General features: G+C 31.9%; 1 protein-coding gene across 1 annotated transcript; it reads left to right on the top strand.

Annotated features, from left to right (window-relative positions):
• Positions 1 to 674: 674 nt before the first annotated feature.
• LOC125579308 (putative F-box protein At4g21240) lies at positions 675 to 2737 on the top strand. Its single transcript, XM_048743322.1, has one exon. The coding sequence runs from the start codon at positions 804 to 806 to the stop codon at positions 2046 to 2048; it is 1245 nt and encodes a 414-aa protein (XP_048599279.1). The 5' UTR covers positions 675 to 803; the 3' UTR covers positions 2049 to 2737.
• The last annotated feature ends 12085 nt before the right edge of the window (positions 2738 to 14822 follow it).

Here is a 14822-nt window from a genome sequence, read left to right as displayed (position 1 = left end):
ATTTTGGCGGGAAAATGCATTTTTGGAGGGAAATTGCGTTTTTTGCGGTTTTGGCTGGAAAATGGGGTTTTGAAGTTTTGGCGAAAAATGCGTTTTTGCGGTTTTTGCGGGAAAATACGTTTTGGCGGGAAAATTGGTTTTTGCGGGAATAAATGATTGGACTTTAGAGAAATTCATGATTTTCCAATTTTATCAAACCTTAGAATTGAGTTTACTCATGGTTTTTTTTAATTGAAAACAAAATGGGTTAGAGTTGACCCAACCCAATAAACCCATTAACTTGTTAACCCATTAACTTGTTAACCCATTAACCTGTTAATCCATTAACCTGTTAATCCATTAATCTTTTAACCCATTAACCCATTGGATCAAAAATAAACAGTTCATTTGGGTTAATGGGTCAAATTGGGTTGGGTCAACCCATGGGTCATGACCCATTTTGACACCCCTAGGTGTGTCTATCATTTTTTAAAACATAATAATTTTATTATATATATATTTTTATTGAATTGGTTGTTTTTAGATCACGTTTTTAGCTTGGAAAATATTGATAATTATTTAATTCCTACAATGTAGTAGACATATTATTTAGTTCCTATAATCTAGAAAGTAGGTTATTTAGATCTATAATAATGTAAGATTATAAATTAAATATAACATGACTTTCTAGTAATAGGTCCATTAGGTCCATCTTTTTAAAAATCACACATGAGTCAAAGTTGTGACTTCTCTTTATTTTTAATATATAAGATACGTGAAAGAGGGACGAAGATAATTAACAAGTTAGGGTTGGGTCGCCGCTGATGGATATACGAGAAGAAGAAACGGGAGATGGGGAGAGAAGAATACAATCCAAAGAAGACGGTAAGTTTTCCGAGCTGACTCTTGATCTGACTCTTGAGATACTCTTGAGACTGCCCGCTAAATCTGCCGTAAGGTTCCGTTGCGTCTCGAAGCTATGGTCGTCCATCACTACTCGTCCAGAATTCATCAGATCGTTCGCGATCCAGTCTTCAAAACAGCCGTGTCTTCTTGCCTGCGTCGATGCAAGCTTAAGCGGCAAGCGCTTATTTATCTCTCTGCCCCAACATGTGCATCCGGATGAATCTGACTACTCTTATGTGGACCGTTTGGAACACTGTGAGGTAAATGCTCTTGTTGATGACGAACCGATGTCCGAATCTGTCCACGGCTTGGTATGTTTCGGGAATTTTAACAGGATAGTAGTTTGGAATCCTTCGATGAGACAACATGTTACCTTACCCGAACTCGAACCCAGGGTCAGGTATATACGTAGCTGTTTAGGATACGATCCAGTCAGCGATAAGTATAAAGTATTGTGCATCTCAGGCAAAAGATGCCAAGATCCTCTTGTTTTCACATTGGGACCTCAAGAATCATGGAGAGTGACCCAAAATAGCCCTAGACACTTCCCTACAAACACCATGGGACGAATAGGTATATGCATCAACGGGCATGTGTATTATCAAGCAACAATACCTTATAAAGTGGATAACAGTTACCAAGAGGAAAAATTACTTATGAGCTTCGATGTGAGGTACGAAAAGTTCAGCACAATAGAAAAACCAGCTGATCCTACACTTCGCAACTTTTTGCTCAACTATGAAGGAAAAATAGCATGGGGTTGCACCAGCTTCTCTTCTATAAGGTTTTGGGTTTGGGGGGAGGGGGAGAAACAAGAATGGTCGCTTAGAAACTTTATTTTGCCTTTTCCAGGCTTTCGTCAAAGGGACCCGGTCTTTGAATGTTTACTGGAGCTGAAGGGTATTACTCATGATACTGGTGAGTTCATTTTTGCAACGATGCATGATGCATTTTATGTTCTATATTATGATCCAAAGAGAGAGCGTGCAAAGTGGATCGAATATGAAGGCATTGGAGACCAAGAATTCTGGATTCGTAATGGAATTTTACGTGGCACCTATTACAGTGTCGATTGGTTTCCCAATCACAGTGAGAGTCTCATGTCTTTGGATAACGTCCCTGGCCTACATGGAGTCTTGGGCCGGTCGGGTCACCCCGGTTAAATTAAAAGTTAGCATTTGGACTTAGTAACGCCTTCTATTATTGAAATTTTGGTTGAAAGTTAAATTGTTTTCCCTTCCAGTTCACGTTAGATGCTTTCCAGTGACCCCTTTTCTCATTTTTTTTTTATTTTAATAATTTTTGCAAAGACTAAATAATGGATCATGGATCATGGATCATACAAAGATCAGTGTAATTCTGTCTAAGGTTCAAACGCCTATCCTCTGCAACATCCTTATGAAAAACGTGTCTTGCCAACACGATATAGAGAGGGAACAGGTTTTGAGTTTGTACCCCAGCATCTTCTCTGAAAGGAACACAATCATGTATATTTTTCAACGCAATAAGATATTGAAATCCACCAACGGGCAAAGTCTCAAAAAACTTAGAAAGCATCTAGGTGTCGAAGAAGATTTCAATGGTCAAGAACTTAGTTTGAAATGCTTAATTATACAAAATCCCCATTGTTGTCCGTATAACACTACAAGAGAAAAGCCTCGACTCCGAAAATGGTTTCCGAGAGTGTGAGTTATCAGAAATTTGCTTTGTCTTTGTGTACCGAGACATTATGAATTTCATGGGAAACTTCTCAGAAATTTTCGATGATCAATATTCGTGAAAATTTTATCGGAATAAATCGGGACTTGTCGGAACTAAAACAACTTCCGAGAGTTTTCTTTTGTCGAAATTTGTTTGTACTTAGTTGGAGAGTTATATGTTCCAACAACAGATAAATTGTCGGTACAATTTGTAGGAAACTCAACAGAAAATAATCCAGACTTTTCTCGAAATGACATGTTAGCTTCGAACGAGATAATGATGGATTGAATCGTGGTGTTACCATCGGTATTCTCTTGAGAATTACCAATATCAATGACAAGACCTCAAAAACTTGTCAAACGAGTTGCCGAGAACACGTGTTAGCATTGTAATAGTTTTCTAGAAGAGATCGACGATGACCAATGTCAGTAATTTTCTGTATATAATTTTGTTTCCAAAGGAAAAGCGATTAAACTAGTTGTGGGAACATACTTCTATATTAAAACGTTTTCACCATTCTCATCTAATCTCTTTCCAAAGGGTTTTCACCCACTTCTATCCAATCTCTTCAGTAGACGAAAGTATTAATACCTTAACTTGTTTCTTTTTAAATTTCATTATGCTTTCTATTCTTATAATATAATGGTTGTATATCGTTAGTTATGGAGATATGGTAGTATTTTTTGCTAGATCTGGTGGGTATTTTCCTGTTCATTGAGGGAGGAACGCGGTGGCTCTCGTTTTTGGTCAAAGCATCTCACGGTGTCTCGATGGCGGTGATGGATGGGTTGCCTTGCCCACTTTCGTGTGTTCTCAGCCGCTGCGAATTCTTCTTCTGAGTCAGATTGTAGGCGGCTAGCTAGTTCTTGATGGTGTCTTGGTGGCCCACTCTCAGAATTCGAAGATTGAGAATGTCTTCTTCAAGAAGTTTGGTAGGACTGTGATAATCTGTTCTTTAATCTGATAAAGTTGTTTGTAAACCATTTTCGGTTAAGATTGGTTTAAACATATTAATTAATATATTTCCTTTGTTTCACAAAAAATGTCGTTTTGGAAGTATGTACATAGATTAATATTTAATTTGCTAGTTTTCCAAAAAAAATATATCATTAACTACCTACCTAAACCGAATTCAACCAATGATAAAATAAACTACAAAATATAAATAATTATAAAACATAAAAAATCACTAAATTTTGCATTGAAAATTGAAAACGACACTCATTGTGAAACAAAATAAACGTCTAAACGACACTCTTTGTGAAACGGATGGAGTATTATTTTAAAACTATATTATTGTATTCTTGTCACATGTAATAATATAATTATTTAGTATGAGCCCATGTAACAACTCTGTTCCGCCTCTCGAATGCGATTTTATATTTTTTTTTTCTTTAAAGAAAATTTCTAATCGTTGAAAATTTATCAGAATTTTACGAGAATTTACCGAGAACTTTATTTATGCATCTTTGTAATTCCTTGGAAACTTGCTATAAGTTCCCGATGTAATCTTCCAAAAATTTCCCAATAGCTGTCATAGTTGGTAATAGTGTTTTCTTCCGACGACCATTCCCGAAGATACCCCGAAAGAAATTTTCTATCAGAAAAATCCCACAAAATCACGATAACTAATGTTTTCCGAGACTCAAATGCCGACCACTTGTTGATTGTCGGAAATGTGTCGACGATCAAAGCTTTCGACGAATTCTCGAGTTATTGTGCCGTCGGCATTGAGACTTTAATTTTTGTAGTGTAATAATTCTCATCACATGATAATAACATTGTAATCCAATTTAAAAGTTAAAAAATGAAAAATGATTAATTCAACGAAAATCATTGATAAATGCAAGAGATCAAAAATGACCTGAGAGAGTACTTGCTCTTCCTATAAGCATATTAAGGAAAAATGAGATCTTGGAGAAATGAGATATTGGAGAGATCGAGTTAAATATGGAAAATTGATATTTGCACTATATTTACATAGTGCTAAATAAGTAGATTTACCATGATTAATTATGTAAAAAACTTGGTGAGCAAGTTAAATACTTTGTATAAATAAACCTAAAGACTAGTGAACAAAACTGAGAGAAACTATTTTACTTCTATAGTTTCCTCCAAATTTGTCAAGGCAGTTAACAGAGAAAATATATCAAGATCGCATGATCGTTAGCTATGAAGAGAAAATGTCGTCGAAAACAGAACTGATTGAAGCAATTATACCAAAAACAATATGGTTTACCAATGAGCATGATCTCATGTTCTAGCTTAATGGTGATTCCATATCAGTCCACTGTAGGATTCAGTTAGAAGCCATAAGAGAAACGACTAATAGCATATAATCATACGTGTATATAATTGATTTTGACTGAAGTAGATTCTTTAGGGGAAAGTCGGTGTTCTCATAGCCATGAGATGATTTTGATTGTTGAAAAATACAATATGTGGTGTTATCCTTATTTATGTAGTGTAATAATTCTCATCACATGATAATAACATTGTAATCCAATTTAAAAGTTGAAAAATAAAAAATGATTTATTCAACGAAAATCATTGATAAATGCAAGAGAACAAAAATGATCTGAGAGAGTACTTGCTATTCCTATAAGCATATTAAGGAAAAATGAGATCTTGGAGAAATGAGATCTTGGAGAGATCGAGTTAAATATGGAAAATTGATATTTGCACTATATTTACATAGTGCTAAATAAGTAGATTTACCATGATTAATTATGTAAAAAACTTGGTGAACAAGTTAAATACTTTGTATAAATAAACCTAAAGACTAGTGAACAAAACTGAGAGAAACTATATTACTTCTATAGTTTTCTCCAAATTTGTCAAGGCAGTTAACAGAGAAAAGATATCAGGATCGCATGATCGTTAGCTATGAAGAGAAAATGTCGTCGAAAACAGAACTGATTGAAACAATTATACCAAAAACAATATGGTTTACCAATGAGCATGATCTCGTGTTCTAGCTTAATGGTGATTCCATATCAGTCCACTGTAGGATTCAGTTAGAAGCCATAAGAGGAACGACTAATAGCATATAATCATACGTGTATATAATTGATTTTGACTGAAATGGATTCTTTAGGGGAAGGTCGGTGTTCTCATAGCCATGAGATAATTTTGATTGTTGAAAAATACAATATGTGATGTTATCCTTATTTATGTAGTGTAATAATTCTCATCACATGATAATAACATTGTAATCCAATTTAAAAGTTGAAAAATGAAAATGATTAATTCAACAAAAATCATTGATAAATGCAAGAAAACAAAAATGACCTGAGAGAGTACTTGCTCTTCCTATAAGCATATTAAGGAAAAATGAGATCTTGGAGAAATGAGATCTTGGAGAGATCGAGTTAAATATGGAAAATTGATATTTGCACTATATTTACATAGTGCTAAATAAGTAGATTTACCATGATTAATTATGTAAAAAACTTGGTGAATAAGTTAAATACTTTGTATAAATAAACCTAAAGACTAGTGAACAAAACTGAGAGATACTATTTTACTTCTATAGTTTCTTCCAAATTTGTCAAGGCAGTTAACAGAGAAAAGATATCAGGAATTGCATAATCGTTAGCTATGAAGAAAAAATGTCATCGAAAACAGAACTGATTGAAGCAATTATACCAAAAACAATATGGTTTACCAATGAGTATGATCTCATGTTCTAGCTTAATGGTGATTCCATATCAGTCCACTGTAGGATTCAGTTAGAAGCCATAAGAGGAACGACTAATATCATATAATCATACGTGTATATAATTGATTTTGACTGAAGTGGATTCTTTAGGAGAAGGTCGGTGTTCTCATAGCCATGAGATGATTTTGATTGTTGAAAAATACAATATGTGGTGTTATCCTTATTTATGTAGTGTAATAATTCTCATCACATGATAATAACATTGTAATCCAATTTAAAAGTTGAAAAATGAAAAATGATTTATTCAACGAAAATCATTGATAAATGCAAGAGAACAAAAATGATCTGAGAGAGTACTTGCTCTTCCTATAAGCATATTAAGGAAAAATGAGATCTTGGAGAGATCGAGTTAAATATGGAAAATTGATATTTGCACTATATTTACATAGTGCTAAATAAGTAGATTTACCATGATTAATTATGTAAAAAACTTGGTGAACAAGTTAAAGACTTTGTATAAATATACCTAAAGACTAGTGAACAAAACTGAGAGAAACTATTTTACTTCTATAGTTTTCTCCAAATTTGTCAAGGCAGTTAACAGAGAAAAGATATCAGGATCGCATGATCGTTAGCTATGAAGAGAAAATGTTGTCGAAAACAGAACTGATTGAAGCAATTATACCAAAAACAATATGGTTTACCAATGAGCATGATCTCATGTTCTAGCTTAATGGTGATTCCATATCAATCCACTGTAGGATTCAGTTAGAAGCCATAAGAGGAACGACTAATAGCATATAATCATGTGTATATAATTGATTTTGACTGAAGTGGATTCTTTAGGGGAAGGTCGGTGTTCTCATAGCCATGAGATGATTTTGATTGTTGAAAAATACAATATGTGGTGTTATCCTTATTTATGTAGTGTAATAATTCTCATCACATGATAATAACATTGTAATCCAATTTAAAAGTTGAAAAATGAAAAATGATTAATTCAACGAAAATCATTGATAAATGCAAGAGAACAAAAATGACCTGAGAGAGTACTTGCTCTTCCTATAAGCATATTAAGGAAAAATGAGATCTTGGAGAAATGAGATCTTGGAGAGATCGAGTTAAATATGGAAAATTGATATTTGCATTATATTTACATAGTGCTAAATAAGTAGATTTACCATGATTAATTATGTAAAAAACTTGGTCAACAAGTTAAATACTTTGTATAAATAAACCTAAAGACTAGTGAACAAAACTGAGAGAAACTATTTTACTTCTATAGTTTCCTCCAAATTTGTCAAGGCAGTTAACAGAGAAAATATATCAAGATCGCATGATCGTTAGCTATGAAGAGAAAATGTCGTCGAAAACAGAACTGATTGAAGCAATTATACAAAAAACAATATGGTTTACCAATGAGAATGATCTCATGTTCTAGCTTAATGGTGATTCCATATCAGTCCACTGTAGGATTTAGTTAGAAGCCATAAGAGGAACAATTAATAGCATATAATCATACGTGTATATAATTGATTTTGACTGAAGTGGATTTTTTAGGGGAAGGTCGGTGTTCTCATAGCCATGAGATGATTTTGATTGTTGAAAAATACAATATGTGGTGTTATCCTTATTTATGTAGTGTAATAATTCTCATCACATGATAATAACATTGTAATCCAATTTAAAAGTTGAAAAATGAAAATTGATTAATTCAACGAAAATCATTGATAAATGCAAGAGAACAAAAATGACCTGAGAGAGTACTTGCTCTTCCTATAAGCATATTAAGAAAAAATGAGATCTTGGAGAAATGAGATCTTGGAGAGATCGAGTTAAATATGGAAAATTGATATTTGCACTATATTTACATAGTGCTAAATAAGTAGATTTACCATGATTAATTATGTAAAAAACTTGGTGAACAAGTTAAATACTTTGTATAAATAAACCTAAAGACTAGTGAACAAAACTGAGAGAAACTAGTTTACTTATATAGTTTCCTCCAAATTTGTCAAGACAGCTAACATAGAAAAGATATCAGGATCGCATGATCGTTAGCTATGAAGAGAAATGTCGTCGAAAACAGAACTGATTGAAGCAATTATACCAAAACAATATGGTTTACCAATGAGCATGATCTCATGTTCTAGCTTAATGGTGATTCCATATCAGTCCACTGTAGGATTCAGTTAGAAGCCATAAGAGGAACGACTAATAGCATATAATCATGTGTATATAATTGATTTTGACTGAAGTGGATTCTTTAGGGGAAGGTCGGTGTTCTCATAGCCATGAGATGATTTTGATTGTTGAAAAATACAATATGTGGTGTTATCCTTATTTATGTAGTGTAATAATTCTCATCACATGATAATAACATTGTAATCCAATTTAAAAGTTGAAAAATGAAAAATGATTAATTCAACGAAAATCATTGATAAATGCAAGAGAACAAAAATGACCTGAGAGAGTACTTGCTCTTCCTATAAGCATATTAAGGAAAAATGAGATCTTGGAGAAATGAGATCTTGGAGAGATCGAGTTAAATATGGAAAATTGATATTTGCACTATATTTACATAGTGCTAAATAAGTAGATTTACCATGATTAATTATGTACGAGTTAAATATTTTGTATAAATAAACCTAAAGACTAGTGAACAAAACTGAGAGAAACTATTTTACTTCTATAGTTTCCTCCAAATTTGTCAAGGCAGTTAACAGAGAAAAGATATCAGGATCGCATGATCGTTAGCTATGAAGAGAAAATGTCGTCGAAAACAGAACTGATTGAAGCAATTATACCAAAAACAATATGGTTTACCAATGAGCATGATCTCATGTTCTAGCTTAATGGTGATTCCATATCAGTCCACTGTAGGATTCAATTAGAAGCCATAAGAGGAACGACTAATTGCATATAATCATGTGTATATAATTGATTTTGACTGAAGTGGATTCTTTAGGGGAAGGTCGGTGTTCTCATAGCCATGAAATGATTTTGATTGTTGAAAAATACAATATGTGGTGTTATCCTTATTTATGTAGTGTAATAATTCTCATCACATGATAATAACATTGTAATCCAATTTAAAAGTTGAAAAATGAAAAATGATTAATTCAACGAAAATCATTGATAAATGCAAGAGAACAAAAATGACCTGAGAGAGTACTTGCTCTTCCTATAAGCATATTAAGGAAAAATGAGATCTTGGAGAAATGAGATCTTGGAGAGATCGAGTTAAATATGGAAAATTGATATTTGCATTATATTTACATAGTGCTAAATAAGTAGATTTACCATGATTAATTATGTAAAAAACTTGGTCAACAAGTTAAATACTTTGTATAAATAAACCTAAAGACTAGTGAACAAAACTGAGAGAAACTATTTTACTTCTATAGTTTCCTCCAAATTTGTCAAGGCAGTTAACAGAGAAAATATATCAAGATCGCATGATCGTTAGCTATGAAGAGAAAATGTCGTCGAAAACAGAACTGATTGAAGCAATTATACAAAAAACAATATGGTTTACCAATGAGAATGATCTCATGTTCTAGCTTAATGGTGATTCCATATCAGTCCACTGTAGGATTCAGTTAGAAGCCATAAGAGGAACGATTAATAGCATATAATCATACGTGTATATAATTGATTTTGACTGAAGTGGATTCTTTAGGGGAAGGTCGGTGTTCTCATAGCCATGAGATGATTTTGATTGTTGAAAAATACAATATGTGGTGTTATCCTTATTTATGTAGTGTAATAATTCTCATCACATGATAATAACATTGTAATCCAATTTAAAAGTTGAAAAATGAAAAATGATTAATTCAACGAAAATCATTGATAAATGCAAGAGAACAAAAATGACCTGAGAGAGTACTTGCTCTTCCTATAAGCATATTAAGAAAAAATGAGATCTTGGAGAAATGAGATCTTGGAGAGATCGAGTTAAATATGGAAAATTGATATTTGCACTATATTTACATAGTGCTAAATAAGTAGATTTACAATGATTAATTATGTAAAAAACTTGGTGAACAAGTTAAATACTTTGTATAAATAAACCTAAAGACTAGTGAACCAAACTGAGAGAAACTAGTTTACTTATATAGTTTCCTCTAAATTTGTCAAGGCAGCTAACATAGAAAAGATATCAGGATCGCATGATCGTTAGCTATGAAGAGAAAATGTCGTCGAAAACAGAACTGATTGAAGCAATTATACCAAAAACAATATGGTTTACCAATGAGCATGATCTCATGTTCTAGCTTAATGGTGATTCCATATCAGTCCACTGTAGGATTCAGTTAGAAGCCATAAGAGGAACGACTAATAGCATATAATCATGCGTGTATATAATTGATTTTGACTGAAGTGGATTCTTTAGGGGAAGGTCGGTGTTCTCATAGCCATGAGATGATTTTGATTGTTGAAAAATACAATATGTGGTGTTATCCTTATTTATGTGGTGTAATAATTCTCATCACATGATAATAACATTGTAATCCAATTTAAAAGTTGAAAAATGAAAAATGATTAATTCAACGAAAATCATTGATAAATGCAAGAGAACAAAAATGACCTGAGAGAGTACTTGCTCTTCCTATAAGCATATTAAGGAAAAATGAGATCTTGGAGAAATGAGATCTTGGAGAGATCGAGTTAAATATGGAAAATTGATATTTGCACTATATTTACATAGTGCTAAATAAGTAGATTTACCATGATTAATTATGTACGAGTTAAATACTTTGTATAAATAAACCTAAAGACTAGTGAACAAAACTGAGAGAAACTATTTTACTTCTATAGTTTCCTCCAAATTTGTCAAGGCAGTTAACAGAGGAAAGATATCAGGATCGCATGATCGTTAGCTATGAAGAGAAAATGTCGTCGAAAACAGAACTGATTGAAGCAATTATACCAAAAACAATATGGTTTACCAATGGGCATGATCTCATGTTCTAGCTTAATGGTGATTCCACATCAGTCCACTGTGGGATTCAGTTAAAAGCCATAAGAGGAACGACTAATTGCATATAATCATGTGTATATAATTGATTTTGACTGAAGTGGATTCTTTAGGGGAAGGTCGGTGTTCTCATAGCCATGAGATAATTTTGATTGTTGAAAAATTCAATATGTGGTGTTATCCTTATTTATGTAGTGTAATAATTCTCATCACATGATAATAACATTGTAATCCAATTTAAAAGTTAAAAAATGAAAAATGATTAATTCAACGAAAATCATTGATAAATGCAAGAGAACAAAAATGACCTGAGAGAGTACTTGCTCTTCCTATAAGCATATTAAGAAAAAATGAGATCTTGGAGAAATGAGATCTTGGAGAGATCGAGTTAAATATGGAAAATTGATATTTGCACTATATTTACATAGTGCTAAATAAGTAGATTTACCATGATTAATTATGTAAAAAACTTGGTGAACAAGTTAAATACTTTGTATAAATAAACCTAAAGACTAGTGAACAAAACTGAGAGAAACTAGTTTACTTATATAGTTTCCTCCAAATTTGTCAAGGCAGTTAACAGAGAAAAGATATCAGGATCGCATGATCGTTAGCTATGAAGAGAAAATGTTGTCGAAAACAGAACTGATTGAAGCAATTATACCAAAACAATATGGTTTACCAATGAGCATGATCTCATGTTCTAGCTTAATGGTGATTCCATATCAGTCCACTGTAGGATTCAGTTAGAAGCCATAAGAGGAACGACTAATAGCATATAATCATGTGTATATAATTGATTTTGACTGAAGTGGATTCTTTAGGGGAAGGTCGGTGTTCTCATAGCCATGAGATGATTTTGATTGTTGAAAAATACAATATGTGGTGTTATCCTTATTTATGTAGTGTAATAATTCTCATCACATGATAATAACATTGTAATCCAATTTAAAAGTTGAAAAATGAAAAATGATTAATTCAACGAAAATCATTGATAAATGCAAGAGAACAAAAATGACCTGAGAGAATACTTGCTCTTCCTATAAGCATATTAAGGAAAAATGAGATCTTGGAGAAATGAGATCTTGGAGAGATCGAGTTAAATATGGAAAATTGATATTTGCACTATATTTACATAGTGCTAAATAAGTAGATTTACCATGATTAATTATGTACGAGTTAAATACTTTGTATAAATAAACCTAAAGACTAGTGAACAAAACTGAGAGAAACTATTTTACTTCTATAGTTTCCTCCAAATTTGTCAAGGCAGTTAACAGAGAAAAGATATCAGGATCGCATGATCGTTAGCTATGAAGAGAAAATGTCGTCGAAAACAGAACTGATTGAAGCAATTATACCAAAAACAATATGGTTTACCAATGAGCATGATCTCATGTTCTAGCTTAATGGTGATTCCATATCAGTCCACTGTAGGATTCAGTTAGAAGCCATAAGAGGAACGACTAATTGCATATAATCATGTGTATATAATTGATTTTGACTGAAGTTGATTCTTTAGGGGAAGGTCGGTGTTCTCATAGCCATGAGATGATTTTGATTGTTGAAAAATACAATATGTGGTGTTATCCTTATTTATGTAGTGTAATAATTCTCATCACATGATAATAACATTGTAATCCAATTTAAAAGTTGAAAAATGATTAATTCAACGAAAATCATTGATAAATGCAAGAGAACAAAAATGACCTGAGAGAGTACTTGCTCTTCCTATAAGCATATTAAGGAAAAATGAGATCTTGGAGAAATGAGATCTTGGAGAGATTGAGTTAAATATGGAAAATTGATATTTGCACTATATTTACATATTGCTAAATAAGTAGATTTACCATGATTAATTATGTAAAAAACTTGGTGAACAAGTTAAATACTTTGTATAAATAAACCTAAAGACTAGTGAACAAAACTGAGAGAAACTATTTTACTTCTATAGTTTCCTCCAAATTTGTCAAGGCAGTTAACAAAGAAAAGATATCAGGATCGCATGATCGTTAGCTATGAAGAGAAAATGTCGTCGAAAACAGAACTGATTGAAGCAATTATACCAAAAACAATATGGTTTACCAATGAGCATGATCTCATGTTCTAGCTTAATGGTGATTCCATATCAGTCCACTGTAGGATTCAGTTAGAAGCCATAAGAGGAACTACTAATAGCATATAATCATAAGTGAATATAATTGATTTTGACTGAAGTAGATTCTTTAGGGGAAGGTCGGTGTTCTCATAGTCATGAGATGATTTTGATTGTTGAAAAATACAATATGTGGTGTTATCTTTATTTATGTTTTAAATTTTTTTTTTGTCATTTCAAAATAAAAACTATCAATCTTTGAAAAGAAAATATTACGCTACATGACAATAAAATTATTCATCTGAAACAAGTTCATATATTCAAACAAATTTTTTTTTCTTTTGGTTAACAAATATATACATTTGAGACTAGAACATATTTTTTTTAACACATATACTTTTGGTTAATTGTACAAAGTATGTACCTTAGTATCTTTATTTTAGTTTTTTTCGAACTTTATAACATATTTAGTTGCCGTCAAAAAAAAAATATTAGAACATATTTAGTTACAATTAAATGTACGGTTAGAGGACATTTTAACCGTTAATTTCTTTAAGCTCAGTTAACAAAAACTTTTATCTCTTACTCGTTGCACTCTTCAAACATAAACAAATGAATAGGTTGTAAGGACGCTAGATTAATAAAGAGCTCAGAGAATTATATATTCGGCATCCAGACCTTGATTGATTTGCAGTAGTCAAACTTCCAGCCTTGAAAGCTGAGTGGAGGAGCAGTGGCGGCATTACGAGCAACATTTTTGTGAAAGGAAACTGAAGAAAGTGACTTAGGTCTAAGATTAGACCTCTATGAAGGTTTCTACCTTTGCTCTCTCAGATAAAGTGGAGAGAAAAGCTATTTGTTGTTGATCAATCTGAATCATATATATAGTACTCGAGATTTAGGTCTAAGCCTAAGAGATGAGGATAACAGAACACAGATATTACGATTCTAACACTAAGAGCATCCGCAATGGTGAGGCTCACCGTGGAGTCCTTAGGCTTATTTTACTATTTTTTTTCTTTTTTCTAATAGTTAAGGACTCTAATCCAATATGGAAGTCCAATGGTGTGTCTCACTTTTAGAATCCTTATTAATAAAAAAAATTATATATTTAGAAAAAAGTGAAATTAAATTTTTTTATTTATAACATGATTTAATAAAAATTTTTAAAAGTGGTTTTTATAAGCTATTTTTTCAATTTTGTTTTCAATTTTTTATAGAAATTCTAATCTTTAAATGAGTTTTAAAAGAGGTTTCTATAAGTTTTTTTTTTTATTTTTTTTTTCAAGTTTCTATAGCAATTCTAATCTTTTAATGAGTTTTAAAAGTGATTTCTATAAGTTATTTTTTTTAATTTTTTTCAAGTTTCTATAGCAATTCTAATCTTTTAATCAATTTTAAAAGTGGTTTCTATAAGTTTTTTTTTAATTTTTTTTTTCAAGTTTCTATAGCAATATTTCTAATATTTTAATGAGTTTTAAAAGTGGTTTCTATAAGTT

This window comes from Brassica napus, chromosome A10, assembly GCF_020379485.1.
Source record: "Brassica napus cultivar Da-Ae chromosome A10, Da-Ae, whole genome shotgun sequence".
NCBI lineage: Eukaryota > Viridiplantae > Streptophyta > Magnoliopsida > Brassicales > Brassicaceae > Brassica > Brassica napus.
The sequence above is the reverse complement of the archived record's forward strand: the minus strand, read 5'-3'. Positions and strand labels throughout refer to the sequence as shown.